This window comes from Prionailurus bengalensis, chromosome C1 (genome assembly GCF_016509475.1).
Source record: "Prionailurus bengalensis isolate Pbe53 chromosome C1, Fcat_Pben_1.1_paternal_pri, whole genome shotgun sequence".
NCBI classification, from domain to species: Eukaryota; Metazoa; Chordata; class Mammalia; order Carnivora; family Felidae; genus Prionailurus; species Prionailurus bengalensis.
The window spans coordinates 10,900,625-10,916,606 of NC_057345.1; the positions used below are offsets into that span (position 1 = coordinate 10,900,625).

A 15,982-nucleotide genomic window follows, 5' to 3' on the forward strand; every position below is an offset into this window, starting at 1 on the left:
CAGGGAGACGGGGTAGGGGGCGGGGTCCGAGGGGGTTGTCCAACGGGGGGGGGGGGGGCAGCCTCATGCCCGCAGACCCCCCCCCCCCCCGCCCCGCCCAGGCCTCGGCTGCACAGCCAGCGGCGGGCCCCGGGAGCCTCGGGTGCCCACCCAAACCTCCCTCCTGGGCTCAGTCCTCACCTCCCGGGGGAGCAGGTGCTGCTGAGCCTGAGTGACGAGGACCTGGAGCTGGGCCTGGGCGTGTGCAGCTCCCTGCACCGGCGCAAGCTCCGGCTGGCCATCGAGGACTACCGTGACGCCGAGGCTGGCAGGAGGTGGGTCGGCATGCGCGGCTGCCCCGCCGGGGCGGGGCCTCCGGGGAGAGGGGAGAAAAGTCTACCCTGAGACCCGCAGATCACACAGTGGGGGTGGGGACACGCAGTGTGGGCTGGGCCAGGGATGGGGGATGGTGTGGTAGACCCGCAAACGCCCCTGGCCGGGGAGGGGGTCAGGCTCACTCCAGTCCCGCTCTGGACCGGCCCTCCCCTTAGAAAGATGGAGATCCAGGGAATCAGGGAGGCCCCAGTGCCCTGGGATCCCCGCAGCCGCAGCCGGGAGGCCTCACACGCCCCCAGGACTCCTCTGCCTCCGAGGTCCGGCCCAAGCAGGCCTGGGAATTGGGCCAACACGTCAGCTCTGTCTCCTTCTACCTCAACCCCTAGGCCTATCATTCCGGAGGGAGGAAAGACGGCATAAGGCAGGGAGAAGCAGAACGGGACAGAGGAGAAATGGACGTGACTTTTTTTTTTTTTAGTTTATTTGTGTACTTAGAGGAGACAGCGAGAGTGGAGGGAGGCAGAGAGAGAGAGGGAGACAGAGAATCTCAAGCAGGCTCCACGCTGTCCGCACAGAGCCCGATGCCGGGCTGGAACTCCCCAAACTGCCAGATCATGAGCTGAGCTGAAACCGAGAGTCAGACGCTTAGCTGACGGAGCCCCCCGGGGGGGCCCCAGTGAAGGGCTTTATTGCAATCTCTGCGCACAGGATTGGGGCCGGCTGGGCGGGGGCTCCTTTAGCAAGCACACCTGGGAATGGCCCCAGGTCCCTCCCCTCAGGTGTGCCCTGCTCCCCACGGGCACCCCCCCCATCTTTGTCCCTCCTCCTGACCTTTCACCAGCAGGATTTGTTGTTGGGGAGCTCACTCACCAGGCAGCTCCCAGGAAACCAGGGCCGCCCCCCCCCCCTCAATCCTCAGCAGGCAGAGGGGAATGTAGTAAATCTGACACTTTCTGTTTTGCATAATTATCTCCTTCACTGGTTTCCCCATCATTTTTGCGCAGTTAATTAATCAAACCTGGTGGTGTGTGCTATTATTTGCAGAAGCAGCTTTGAGGATTAAAAAGTGAGGGGGGTTAGGGCGGGGGACTCGGGCTGCTTTGGAAGCAGGAAACCAAACGCCTGCCTGTGAGTCCTGGAGAGGGGCCCGTGGGGTGATTCCGGGGTGGAAGGAAGTACGTATGAGATCGGATCAGAAACCCGGGTAGCAGCTCAAAGCAAGCGAAGCCAAAAGCCCCTGAGCTTGTCAGCAAGTCAGGACCCCGGGGCCAGGGCTGGGGGTGAAGGATGGGGGTGGGGGAAAGCAGTGCCTGCTGGGGGAGGGGAGCGGTGGGCACGAGCCTGCTTTCCTGGCGCTTCCCCTGCTGAGGGTCTCACAAGCACCTCACGCTCACCCACCCACTTCTATCCGGTGCCTCCCCCCCCCCAAAATCCCCAGAAGCGCTCATCCCCTGCCACCCCAGCTGGAGACCCCTCCCGCGCCCTGGTCCGCTCCCGGTGTGGTCAGTAAGCACTGGCCATTGACAGGACGGGGGCTGCCTGCTTCACCCGGCGAAAATGCCAGATCGCTGCCCAAGTCCCCCCAAAACGGGACCGACCCCTACGAACCTCTAGGAACCAAGATTCTACAGCACCTGGAGAGGGGGTGGCTGCAGGATGGGAGCAGAGTTTGAAAAATTCTGACGGCTGTGATCAGGCCCGTTTCCGAGGAGAACGCGTCCCAGAATTAGACACCCCCAGGGCCTCCCGCAGGAGGGAGGGTCTCATTCCCTGCGGAATTCTGGCATGTCTCTAACTTGCCCTGACCTTGCTCTCTCTCTGGGACACAGTTTCTCCACCTGTGAAGCGAAGGGGGTTAAATTAGGACAGAGGTTCTTTTAACTTGTGGAGACCGGGGCCACTTGGAGAGTCTGATAAAAACGGTTGACGCTTTCCCCACAAGAGATACTACAAAACTGCTTTAACTTCGTGTCCTGGGGCCCTTCGGCTCCCTCACGAACCGTTTAGGGGCCTGTGAACTCTAGGGTAAGAACCCCAGTGAGCTCATCTTCAAGAACACCTCCTGTGTGGCTTCGGGCATGACGTTACCCTCTCTGGGGCTGGTTCCTCTGATCTCTAAAATATACCAGTCGCCTTATGGACACGATTTTATTTACCCATCACCACACCCATGTGGGAGAGACATGCTTACCCCCATTTTAAAGACAGAGGAAGCGAGGCCCAGAGAAATCATGGGTGCAAAGTTACATTTCAAAATACCTAACTTTGAATGAAGTCAATCCACTTTCTGTTATCCTATGTTGCCTCAATGTTAAAAACATTGACCATCCCCACTACACTTACTTGTGGAACATGGAATGCGCCCCAGACCCTGTGCTAAGAGTTTTACGCTCTCTTGTCTCTTCCAGCCCTCACGACGTCTGTGAGGCAAACACGATTAGCCCCATTTTACAGATGAGGAAACTGGGGCACCAGAGACGCAAGGTCTCCGAGCTAAAGGTGATAGAGCTAGAATGGCCTCGTGTGTACAGTGCTGAATAATGACCCAGATGATACCTAAATTCTGTGCCCAAACTCGGATTTCAGGGTCTAATCCAGCCCCAGTTTGGGGCGGGGGACAATGTTAAATTTTATAAAACATCTGAATTACTTTTAAAGTCATACCGTTTTCAACTCGGGCGCTTACAATAGCTCAAACCAACAGCTGGGAAAGTGTTGCCAAGCTGAGGCCCCATGGGGACAACTTTAATGAAAAGGGAACCGTTTTTGAAGGGCAAGAGTGCATTAATTGTCAGCATGCAGATAGATATTGCTGACTGTAAATGGCTTCTCTCACGTAGGTTCCCCCATGCGCCCCCCCCAACACACCAGCCCACGTCTTGTTGCTGAGCAAACCCTCGCTCAGGAGAGGAGGGCTCCTGGTCCCCATCAGGGCCAACCCTGGCCCCATGGCATCTGATTAGGAAGGCTGGGAGCTCTAACTCCTGCACTGGGCAAGAGAGCCATGACAATGGCAGAGAGGCCTGGGAAGGGCCAGAAGAGGCTGGAGCCCTGCCCTGGGGGGGATGGGGGATGGGGGGGGTGGGAGGGGGTCTGCCTGGGACGTTTTTTTCCTAGAAGGGAATGTGGGCCAGAAGTTTCCAGTTCATGGGGTGCCTGGGTGGCTTAGTCGGTTAAGCATCTGGCTTCAGCTCAGGTCATGATCTCACGGTTCATGGGTTCAAACCCCGTGTCGGGCTCTAGTGCTGATAACTCGGAGCCTGGAGCCTGCTTCGGATTCTGTCTCCCTCTCTCTCTACCCCTCGCCCACTCGCGCTCTCTCTGTCTCTCTCAAAAATGAATAAACATTTAAAAAAAATTTAAAGAAACAAGAAGTCTGCAGTTCAGGAGCTCCGTCTGGGCAGCCTCCTGGTGGACAGGAGTCAATGCCCCACTCACCCAGCTTTGCTTTGTCTCCGATGCACTGGATTATAGAAAAGAAGCTGTTGACCATGAACTCTGAGCCAGGTGGGGAGCCCGGGTGTTTGGAGAGAGGCCACACCCAGTCCCACCCTCCAGGAGCTGACAGTGTGGTGGGCCGCTGGCCAGATGAACAGCAGGGTGCCAAGTGCAGGGACGGGGGACTCCCGGGGGGCTCTGGACACTGAGAGGGGCTCTGACCCAGCACTAGGGGCTGGGAAGGCTTCTGGGAGAGCGAAAGCACAGTGGAGTCCTGTGGGAGTCCAGCGTGGCGGTGGAGAACAGCCTGGAGACCAGGAGGTCCCGGCCTCGGAGAGCAGCCCCCAGTGGTCCCGGGGGGCTGAGGGGCAGGAGGAGGCAGAGCGAAGCTGGGAGCCCACCCTTCCAATTCTTGGCGGATCTTCCACTGAAAGCACCTGCTGGGTGTCGAGCGCTAGACTGGCCCTTCAGCAGAGAACATAGTCTCTGTGCTCAGATCAGTTAATTCCTCAAGTTCCATGTGTAATTAGCGCTTTGAAGGAAATGCTCAGAGGCAGAGCAGCGGGCCAGGGAAGCAACTCTAGACAACATGGGCAGAGGAAGCTTCCGCTGGGAGGTGAGTGAGTGAGCCGTGGGCAAGGCTGGAAAGAAATGGGCCCAGGGAAAGGCAGCTCCCCCACCCAATGGGGCCAGGAGCTCAGTGCATCTGGGTGCCCCCTGAGCCTGCGGCTGTCATGGGAGAGGAGGCCACACCCTGCTGGGCGACACTAGTGACTCCTGATGTTATATCTGCAAAGGGAAGCCACCGTTTTCTTGTTCTGTTTCCTTGAGATCTACTCTTTGTTGCTTTCCCCCTCTTTTACTGACTTTTTATCAGTTAAATGTTCCTACCCCTAGCTTACGAGCTACGCTTCATTTTACTTTCCGTTGTTTCTCTGCAGTTTGTAATACACGTGCTTCGCTTACCACTGTCTGTCTTTAAATAATATTATACAACTTTGTGTATAGTCGAAGGTGCTTTCTTCTCCTGCCTTTGTGCTATTGTTTTCACAGGTTTTCATCTGTGTGGATTATATGTTCTGTAATACATCGTCACTGTATTTCTTGTAAAGTGTCCATTATTTTAGATTTAAGGAGATTTGCAAATGAGAAAAATGTTGACCCAGATATTTACCATTTCCAATCATTTTCCTTCCTAGAAAAATTTTTGTACTGTGCATATTTACCATCTCAACCATTTTTTTTTTAAGTTTTTTTTTTTAAGTTTTTTTTTTCAACGTTTATTTATTTTTCGGACAGAGAGAGACAGAGCATGAACGGGGGAGGGGCAGAGAGAGAGGGAGACACAGAATCGGAAACAGGCTCCAGGCTCTGAGCCATCAGCCCAGAGCCTGACGCGGGGCTCGAACTCCCGGACCGTGAGATCGTGACCTGGCTGAAGTCGGACGCTCAACCGACTGCGCCACCCAGGCGCCCCTACCATCTCAACCATTTTTAAGTGCACAGTCCAGTAGTGTAAAGAACATTCACGTTGCTGCGTGGCCATCACCACCATCCATGTCCAGGACTTTTCATCTTATAACACTGAAACTGTATGCTCACAAAAACACAATAAACACAAACTCCCTGCTCTCCCCTCCTCCCTGTATAATGGCGGCCACACTTCTACTTTCTGCCTTCATGGTTTTGACTACTCTCAGTACCTCCTACAGTATTTGTCTTTCTGTGCCTGGCTTATATCACTTAGCGTCATATCCTCAAGATTCATTCATGTAGTAGCATGTGTCAGATTTTCCTTTCTTTTTAAAGCTGAATAATATGCCACTGTGCATTTATATATAGCACGTTTTGCTTATCCATTCCTCTGTCAATGGACACTTCTAATGGAATTGCTGGATATGATAATTCTGTTTAATTTTTTTTTAATTTTTTTTAATGTTTTATTTATTTTTGACAGAGAGAGAGAGACAGAGCATGAGCGGGGGAGGGGCAGAGAGAGAGGGAGACACAGAATCCAAAGCAGGCTCCAGGCTCTGAGCCATCAGCACAGAGCCCGATGCGGGGCTCGAACTCACAGACCGTGAGATCATGACCTGAGCCGAAGTCGGACGCTCAACCGACTGAGCCACCCAGGCGCCCCATAATTCTCTTTAATTTTTTGAGGAACCACCATACTGTTGTTCACAGTGGCCACACCATTTTAGATCCTCACCAACACCACACGAAGGTTCTGATTTCACCACATCCCCAACAACACTTGTTTTCTGGGGGGTTTTTTAGCCATCCTAATGGGTATGAAGTGGTATGTCATTGCAGAGAAATTTCCATCTCTCTAGTGATGAGTGATGGGCATCTTTTTGTGTGTTTATTGGCTTCTTGTAAGTCGTCTTTGGAGAAATGCCTATTCAAGTCATCTGCCCATTTCTGAATCTGGTGGGTTTTTTATTGTGACTTTTAGGAGTTCTCCTCTTTATTCTTTTGTGTGGGCCAAGTTGCCATACAGTTATTATTTTCTTTCCTTTTGAAGAAAGTCTGTCAACATTTCCTGCAGTTTATTCTTCCGATGATGAATTCTCCCAATTTTGTTTGTTTAAAAAAAGTCTTTGTTTCTCCCTCATCTATTAAACATTAATTTTTTAGAGCAATTTCAGTTTCACAGCAACATTGGAAGGAAGGTACAGAGATTTCCCATGGGCCCCCTGCCCCCACTCCTTCACAGCCTTCCCTATAATCCACATCTCCCACCAGATGGAACATTTGCTACAGTTGATACACCTGCACCGACACATCATGATCGTCCAAAGTCCATAGCTTATGTTAGGGTTCACTCTTGGTGTTGTACATCCCGTGGGTTTGGACAAACATCTAAGGATATGCATCCATCATTGCACTATCATGCTGAATAATTTCACTGCCCTAAAAAGTCCCCTGTGCTCCACTTGTCCATCCCTCCCTCTTCCTAACCCCTGGCGACCACTACTTCTCTTTTTACTGTCTCCGTGGTTTTGCCTTTTCCAGAATGACATAGGGTTGAAATCGTACAATATGTAGCCTCTTCAGATTGGCTTCTTTCACTTGGTGATGTGCACTTGAGGTTCCTCCACTGGGAAGACTTTAAGCAAAGGAGGGACATGACCTGATTGATGGTTTTAAAAGACTGGCCACTGTGGGGAAAAGTGGATTCGAAGGGGTGGAGCAGGTGGGGGGGGGGGGGGGCGGAAGTAAGGAAGCAATTGCTGAAACCTGTGCCAGAGGTGGTGGTAGATTGAGCCCAGAAAAGGAGAAAAGGGGACAGACACACTGACCAGAGTGATTGATAGACCCGGCGGGGGCGGGAGGAGGAGGGCAAGTGAGGCCCGGGAGCTGGGTGATGGTGGGCAACGGGGCAGAGCTGGGAAAGGGGACAGGGCATTTCATTTGGAGCCCATTAAATGTGAAATGCGTGACAGTCAGGAAATGCTAGGAGGGCAGTTAGTGAGAAGCTGGGTCTCAGAAGACAGGAGAGGGGAGAGCTGAGAATTTGGGAGTCCTCATTTACAGATGTATCCAGAGCCCTGGAAATGATGCCCCCAGGGAACAGAGAGCACAGGGGAGAAGAAGGAAAGAAAGGGGCCACGAGATGAGGGGAGACGTGCCCATTACACGACACCATCCATCCCGGGCACAGCAGCCAGTAGCTGCTAAGCGCGTGTTGGTGGAATGAAGGAAGGACAGCAAGGAGCCAGGCAGGAGCCCCAGCAGGATGGGTGGTGTGGTCGGCCCCGGCTGCTGTCCTGGGGAAGGGACTGGGGAGGGCTCAGAGTCCAGGGAGAGGCAGGGTTGCCCAGAGTGGGCGGAACAGAGTGGAAAGGAGGCAGCCGAGTCAGGTGGGAGTGAAAATCCCACCCAGGTCTCCAGCTTGAGTGGCTGGTAGGGCAGCTCTTAGAGATGGGTGCACAGGGAGGGGGCTGGAAAGTGGGTGAGGGGTGTTCCATCCGGGGCGGGGAGGGGAGGACGCTGGTCCCAATCCCGGACCTGGGGAAGGGGGCGGTGTCTCCCCGTGGGCCCACATTTCCCTATAACATCCTGATCCCTCTGTAGTGGACCCGCCCACCTGGCAGCCCCGGGGGTCATTTCTAGAGTCCCTCGGTAGGCGGGCTGGGCTGTGCTAATTCCTTCTGTCCCGCTGCCACCGTGTGGCGATTAGGGGAATGACAGCCGGAAGGACCTCTTGGTCCGGAGCACGCGCCTTTTTATCCGTTTGAGTCTTCGTCGTGCACCTACTATGTGTGCAGCACTGAGCTAGGTTCTGTGTGGGATACAGAGGATCTGAGGTCTAGCAGTGAGGTGAGAGGGCTTGGAATGGGCAAAATGGTGGTTTTAATTCTGATTTCAAGACACGCCACGGTGTGACTTTGAGGAGAGACGGCCCAGGCCGTGGCTTTGCAGGCTTCAGGGCTTCGGTAGAGGGACATTCCCAGGGGACCGTGCCCAGGGACAGGCTGAGGATGCCGAGGGCTCCCAGAGGTGCTGCTTCCCACTGCACATGTCCCTGCTGCTCTGCCACTGTCCCTTCCCACTCAGCGTGTCTGAAGGTGCCCTCTCCTCTTTTCCTGTCCCCTTTGTCTGCCTCTCTGTTGATCCTTTTTCTGCTCTTTGGGGGCTCGCTCTCTGTTTCTCTGTGTCTGTCTTTCTGTCTGTCTCTGTCTCCTCCCGCCCCCTGTGCCCACCTCTCCCCCCATCTCTGCTTTGTCTCTCTCTTCCTGTCTCTTCAATCCATCCCTTTTCCTGTCCGTCTCCCCGATCTCTTGGTCCCCCACACTCCCCCGCCCTGTTGTTTTCCCTCTATCTTCGTCTCTGCCCATCTCCGCCCCGTTTCTTCCTGTCCCTCTGTTCCTGCCACCTGTCCCCCACCCATCCCTCTTTCTGGCCATGTCTTTCCTCGCCAGCCTGTCCAAAGCCGCTGACCTGGACCATCACTGGGTGGCCAAGGCCTGGCTGAATGACATCGGCCTGTCCCAGTACTCTCAGGCCTTCCAAAACCACCTGGTCGACGGGCGGATGCTACACTCCCTGATGAAGCGGGACCTGGAAAAGCACCTGAATGTGTCCAAGAAGTTCCACCAGGTCAGCATCCTGCTGGGGATCGAGCTGCTGTACCAAGTGAACTTCAGCAGGGAGGTGAGGACCAGGGCAGGAGGTGGGGGCACTTCCCACAGCCCTTCTTCCCACACTGGTACCCACTGTCCATCCAACTACCTACCCATCACTCCATCCACACACATCCATCCGCCCCTTCCTCACTCCCTCCCTCTTCCAACAACTGCTTGTTGGGCATCATCAGGCCCGGTGCCCAATTCAGAGGAAGTGGGGAACCCTCATCCAAGAGCTCACTGCTGATCAGGGAGAACCACATAGAAGCTGGAGCCACAATACCATGGAAAGTTGCCCCGGTGAGGAAAGCCCGGGGCTTTATGAAAATCCAAAGGAGTCGCTTCCAGAGGAATCAGGGAGGGGGTCCCAGAGAGAGTGACACCTGAACTGAGGCCTTGAACAGGGAGGCCAGGTAGGCAACCGGACAGCAGGGGGTAGAGTTAGAGTTTGGACTCTGAGCGCCCCCTTGATTCGGAGCCCTGCCAAGCCGGACGGCACGGGACATGCGCCTCAGCTCCCCGGGGACCAAATATCCCCGAGGGAGGGGCCCTCGGCTGCGGAGTGGAATCAGTCCAGATGGTTTCCCTTTCTTCGAATGTGACGTCAGAGCACAAGAGCTGGGGGTCAGGAGGAGACGCATAGAAAAGGGCGCTGTCCAGCTCTCCAGCCCTTCGCGCATACCCAGCACAGGACCCGAGGCACAGGCCCCGGGCCCCCGGGAGCCCCAGGCTGGTGAAGGACGTGGATGTGCAGGAAGATCTTGAGAGTCAAGTGTGGAAAAGGGCTTGGTGCACTGGGGCTGGTCAGGGCAGGTTGGAGAAAGCCATCGGCCGGCGGGGGGCAGAAATCCATGTGTCCACCCCGAGCCCAGGAGTCCTTGTCTGGGAGCCAGTCCCCCCAAGGGGGCTTGCGAAAGGGGACCAGGCTGATCCCTCTACAGGCCGCCGTGGGTGACGTTTTGTGCCTGGGTGACACTCGTTGCCCCCAGGGCCTGGGTGGACCCACAAGAGACCTAGCCCCTCATGGAAGGGCCACATTGTTGGGCACCCACTCTGTGTCAGGAGAGCGGCGGACAGGGACGCACAAACCAGGCGGCCTCTGGGGGTCTCACCCAGCCCCCCACCCCGGAAGCAGGCTTCTCCCCATTTCCCACGATGAACGGCCGAGCCCCAGCCTGATGTGGCCAGAGAAGCTGGGGCTCGCCGGCCAGAACTCCCCCTGTACTGACATACCAGGGTCCCCCCAACACGGCCGACACTCGCTCCTTGTCATCTCTGTGTAGCCACCCCCCCACCCCGACACACCAGCTGACCCACTCTCTTCCCCCCACAAGGCCCTCCAGGAGCGCCGCGCCCGCTGCGAGACCCAGAACATAGACCCCGTGGTCTGGACCAACCAACGGGTGCTCAAGTGGGTGCGGGACATCGACCTGAAGGTGAGAGGCGGTGATGGGCTGCAGACGACTCGCAGGCACGTGCCAATCCCATGCACGTTTGTGTGCCTATTTTGTGGGAGTGGGGTGTCCGTCCAGGCTGCTGAGAGTGCCTGCCTCCTGTCGCTCAAGAGGAGGGAGCGCTCACCCCGCCCCCGCAGCGGGACCCCCATTAATGATGCCTTTCTCATAGCAGGAGTGGAGAGGCTGGGCTGTCCCCTGAAGCCTGGGTCGGGTTGGATCTGGGTTTCTCTTCTCACCGGACAAGTATTTATGGGCTGCCTGCCAAGGTCTGGGGATATGTCAGTGACAAAATAGTCTTGGTGACCGTCCTCATGGCCGTAAAGGAGGGGATCCCCCTTGGGCTTCAAACTGACCGGTCCCCAGGGGGACAAGCCTTTGCTGTGGGGGACATGTCCCCACTTGCAGCTGAGGGCACCTCCAGCCGGCAGGGCAGCCTCAGGACAACAGGGCGGCCCCCTCAGACTAGCAGGGCAGCCCCCCAAGGCTGACCAGCCCTGTGCCTCGCCCTCAGGAGTACGCAGACAACCTGACCAACAGCGGCATCCACGGTGCCGTGTTGGTGCTGGAGCCCACGTTCAACGCCGAGGCCATGGCCACTGCCCTGGGCATCCCCAGCGGGAAGCACATCCTCCGGAGACACCTGGCAGAGGAGATGACTGCCGTCTTCCACCCAGCCAAGTGAGTGTGGGCTGCTGGCTCCCGCTCTGGGGCTCGAGGAGATGAGCCTGACTTCCCCAGGGCCCCCTCACTTCCCACACCCCCTTCTCCCCTACCACACGGAGGCCTCCTTTGACACAGAGGAAACTGGGGCTCCGAGAAGCAAGGTGCTTTAGCGTGAAGGTCACAGAGGAGGGGTCAGGTCTTGAATGAAGTGTGTGGTGAAATCCCCAAACTCCCCCTGCATTTAGGGAAGGGAAAGTGAATAGCACAGGTGTAAGGAAAGACCCTGCGAGGGTGGGGTGTGGGCTGGGGAGGACTCGCACTGGCCGGAGAGGTCAAGGTGGCCGCTCGGGCAGGGAGAGCTGTGGAGACGGAGGTTTGGAGGCGGTGATCGAGCAGACTGATGGTGCTGATGGTCCCGGGGAGCAGGCCGTGTCAGCCCACCGACCCCAGCCTCCTCAGCTGAAAAGTGGCCAGAGAAGAAGCACCTGGACAGATGACCCAGACCCCCTCCCAGTGGATTCTGTCCACAAAATAATTACCGTTAGGCTAAGGTTTATTGGACACTTGCTATGGGTACTAATTTCATCCTCGTGACAACACCAAGAAGTCAGTGTCACCAACCCTCCTTTGAAAATGGAGAAACTAGGGGCGTCTGAGTGGCTCAGCTGGTTGAGCGTCCGACTTGGGCTCAGGTCATGATCTCGCAGCCAGTGAGTTCGAGCCCCACGTCGGGCTCTGTGCTGACAGCTCGGAGCCTGGAGCCTGCTTCAGACGCTGTGTCTCCCTCTCTCTCTGACCCTCTCCCGTTCATACTCTATCTCTCTCTCTGTCTCAAAAATAAATAAACGTTCAAAAAAAATTTTTTTTAAATAAATAAATAAATGGAGAAACTTGTTCGAAGGGGCCAAGGTCCCTGCCCCAGGTCACACAGCTAGAAAGTAGCAGAGCCCAGATTTGCCCTTTGTTCTGTTAATATGACATATTACATCGACTGATTTCCATACGTTGGAAACCTTGCATTCCTAGGATAAATCCCACTTGATCGTGGTGTATATTCCTTTTCATATGTTGCTGGACGAAATTTGCTAGCATTTGCATGAGGATTTTTGCATCTGTATTTATATATTTTTTAATTGTTTAAGTTTATTTATTTATTTTTGAGAGAGAGCGTGCACAAGTGGGAGAGGGGCAGAGAGAGAGGAGACACAGCGTCTGAAGCAGGCTCCAGGCTCTGAGCTGTCAGCACAGAGACCGACGCGGGGCTCGAACTCACGGACCGCGAGATCATGACCTGAGCTGAAGTCCGGTGTTCAACCACCTGACTCACCCAGGCACCCCATGCATCTATATTTATAAAGGATGTTGGTCTATAGAGTTTTTTTTTTTCTTGTGATATTTTTGTCTGGTTTTGGTATCAGAGTAATACTGGTCTCATAGGTTAAATTGGGAAGTATTCTCTCCCCTCGTATTTTTCTTTTGGAAGAGTTTGTGAAGGGTTGGTTTTCATTATTCCTTAAACATTTAGTAGAATCCACGGATGAAGCCTCGTGGTCCCGGACTGTTCTTCGGGGAATTTTTTTTCCCTACTTCAATTTTCTTTGTTACAAACCTATTCAGAATTTCTATTTCTTCTTGAATCAGTTTCAGTAGTTTATATCTTTCTAGAAATTTGTCCGTTTTGCCAAGGTTAGCTAATTCGTTGGCATGTAATTGATTCTATAATCACTTCCTGATAGCCTCTCCTATTTCTGTAAAGTTGGTAGTAATGTCCCCTCTCTCATTCCTGGTTTTAGTAATTTAAGTCTTTACTCTTTAATTATCGGTGAGTCTAGCTAAGGCTGTGTCCGTCTTGCTGACTGAGCTCAGATTTGAATCGGAGGCTCTCGAGTCAGAACCCCGAGTGCTGAACCCCCAAACCACATGAAGCCTCAAGAAGCAGCTGGAACACACCCTGTGTTATGCAGGTGGAGACACTGAGGCTTAGGGGGTGGGGGGAGTTGTGTATTAGTGGCGACAATCCAGAAGTCCCGAGTTGCCCTTCCCCATCAGCAGGCTAATACCTAAGTGTTTCTCAAAGCGTGGTCCATGGACTCCTGCAGCAGAATCATCGGTGCCCTTGTGAAATGCAGATCCCCTGGCCCTGACTCAGATCTGCAGGACCCTTGTCTGCTGGTAGAGCCCAGGAATGTACATTCTGAGCATTTTGAGGTAGTTCTATGGAGACCAACGTTTGACGAGGACCCTATTCCATGAGGCGTACATCAACAGGTGCAGGAAAAAGGCTTTTCTCCTAAGAATTGTCCCCTTCCCTGACCTCCCTTCTGGAGCATTGTGATCTGTAATGGCCTTAATACATTCTGAGCCCTGGAGGGGCAGCACTAGCTAAACATTAGCAGGCACTCAAGTGTCTGATTAAACCCTTGAGCACTCCTGAGCTAACAGGTGCATTAAAAGGACTGTCCAGGATTTGAGGCTGAGCGCTGGGGAAGTTTCTGGTGGGGAGCAAATAGGGTGGGTTCTTATGCTGTGGACAGGCCAAAGACTCCTTTAAGAACAAGGTGAAAGTGGGGCGCCTGGGTGGCTCAGTCGGTGAGGCATCCGACTTCAGCTCACGGTTCATGGGTTCGAGCCCCGCATCGGGCCCTGTGCTGACGGCTCGAAGCCTGGAGCCTGCTTCCGATTCTGTGCCTCCCTCTCTCTCTGCCCCTCCCCTGCTCATGCTCTGTCTCTCTCCCTCAAAAATAAAATGAACATTGGGGCGCCTGGGTGGCGCAGTCGGTTAAGCGTCCGGCTTCAGCCAGGTCACGATCTCGCGGTCCGTGAGTTCGAGCCCCGCGTCGGGCTCTGGGCTGATGGCTCAGAGCCTGGAGCCTGTTTCCGATTCTGTGTCTCCCTCTCTCTCTGCCCCTCCCCTGTTCATGCTCTGTCTCTCTCTGTCCCAAAAATAAATAAACGTTGAAAAAAATAAAATAAAATAAAATAAAATAAAATAAAATAAAATGAACATTAAAAAATTTGTTTAAGAATAAGAGGAAAGCAATCCTTCCTGATAGCAGGATAAGGAAGAGGAAAGTGGACTCTTCCCATCTTACAGGCAAGGAGTCGGAGCTGGTCAGCCAGGGCACTGAGAGGCTCCACCAGCCCAGACCCCGGGCCCACCTCCCTGCTGTCACCTCTGCACCATGCTGCTTCCTTCTGCGTGTCCGTCCATGGCCCGTGCATCGGGTCTCGGTGTGGCATTTGACACCCCTTTGCTGAGAACCTGCCACAGCCCAGGGGAAGAGATTTCGGTCAGCTTAGGGGAAACAGAACTTCATGAGTTTCTAAGAAGTTCTGGAGACCACCCCCTGTTGGTACAAGTGTCCCCAGCTAAGCAGAACACCAGTGGAGACGGTGACCCCCAGGCATGTGGTGAGATGTGTGGGAGGGTCGGGTGGGTTTATATTAACCAAGATCCTCGGGCTTTGCCCCAGGACATCTCAGCGGTGGCCCAAGCAGTGAAACTGCCCTGCCCATTGCCCTCTTGCTCCCTGTCCTTCTGTTGCTGACTTTAGCTTTCCGGAGAGAGGGGGCAGGGCAGGTGGTGCTGGTCCTTTGGGGTGAGCCCTTCCAGAATACTCTGATGGGGCGGAAGGATTCAGATGGAGAAACATCCCTGACCATTGAATAGATACCAAGGGCTGACCCGAGACTCCATCCCGGATTGAATCCAAGGCTTGGGGGGACCAGGTGACGGTTGTGGGAATAACACTTGGCAATTTGACTTGCAAGTTATCAACAGCAAAGTTCTGTCTCATTCCTTATTTCATCTGATCCTCGTCCCTAAGAAGGAAGCTGGATGAGAAGGGATCATTGTCCCATTTTTTTAAGTTTATTTATTTTGAGAGAGAGAGAGAGATAGAGAGCAAGCAGGGGAGGGGCAGAGAGAGCAGGAGACAGAATCCCAAGCAGGCTCCGAGCTCTCAGCGCAGAGCGCGACTCGGGGCTCAATCTCACAAGCCGCAAGATAGTGACCTGAGCTGAAATCAAGAGTTGGACGCTTAACCAACTGCGCCACCCAGGCGCCCCAGATCATTGCCCCATCGTATGGGTGAGAAAACTAGCTTCAGAGAAGTGCAGTGGCCCCATAAGAGTAGCCAGTGGCCATGCCAATGTCTCCCAAGGACCCAATGGCTTTCCACCACGCTGGCAAGTTTACGGGGGTGCTGACGAGCACCTGCTCCCACTCCCCAGTAGACCCTGAGGCCCTGTGACCACTTAGAGAGGAGAGGGGGCAGGCCGCTCAGAGCACATCAGGAGGCTGCAGTCACCCCATACTGTGGCCCAGGGCCACGGAGTCAGGGAACATTAGCATCCACACCTGACCCCGGGAGAGGCACGTTCCCGGCGTCACTAAGTCCCAACATGACATCGTCTTCTCCCGCCTCCTCCTGTCTCTGTGACAAGACACATACCCACACGAGCAGTGTCTCACATCCTCTCGCGGCATCTGCCCCGACACGCGCCTCCTGCTTCTCCTGATAAACCCCCGTCCAGCACCAACTGTGTGTCAGTCCTCTGTGAGTTCCAGATCTGGAGAAATAAACCAGGGGACAAAAAGGATGCAGGGAGTAGCCATGGTATTCCAAAGGCATTTGCTGCAGCCCTGGAGCAGCCAAATGGAAAGTCTGCATGGAAATAGGGGACTGTCCCCAGTGTCGGCCTGGAGGATGATCCAGCCTGTCACTAACAGAGTCAGGGACAGGGATGGGTCCTTCCAGAATGCCCACTTATATTCTACTTGGATATGAGGTCAGAGATGGAGTTCTCTGTATTTTTGTTTAATGTGTATTTATTTTGAGAGAGAGAGACAGCGTGAGCAGGAGAGGGGCAGAGAAGGAGGGAGAGGGAGAATCCTAGGCAGGCTCCATGCTGAGAGCCTGACGCGGGGCTCGAACTCACAAACTGTGAGATCACGACCTGAGCCAAAATCGAGAG

The 15,982-nt window shown here is 54.5% G+C and overlaps 1 protein-coding gene across 4 annotated transcripts in view; it reads left to right on the plus strand.

Moving 5' to 3' along the window:
• KAZN (kazrin, periplakin interacting protein) overlaps positions 1 to 15,982 on the plus strand; it is a 1,100,886-nt gene that overhangs the window by 1,050,877 nt on the left and 34,027 nt on the right. For 3 of the 4 annotated variants that reach the window (XR_006296489.1, XM_043573804.1, XM_043573805.1), the window contains 4 exons: positions 196 to 314; positions 8,682 to 8,913; positions 10,220 to 10,321; positions 10,854 to 11,020. Coding sequence is in view for 3 of the 4 variants with exons in the window: in XM_043573804.1 (XP_043429739.1) it covers positions 196 to 314; positions 8,682 to 8,913; positions 10,220 to 10,321; positions 10,854 to 11,020 (620 nt within the window). In the remaining variant the exon portion in view is untranslated. Of the gene's footprint in view, positions 1 to 195; positions 315 to 8,681; positions 8,914 to 10,219; positions 10,322 to 10,853; positions 11,021 to 11,358; positions 11,740 to 15,982 lie in introns of those variants that run through there. The other variant, XM_043573803.1, reaches the window with a different exon arrangement.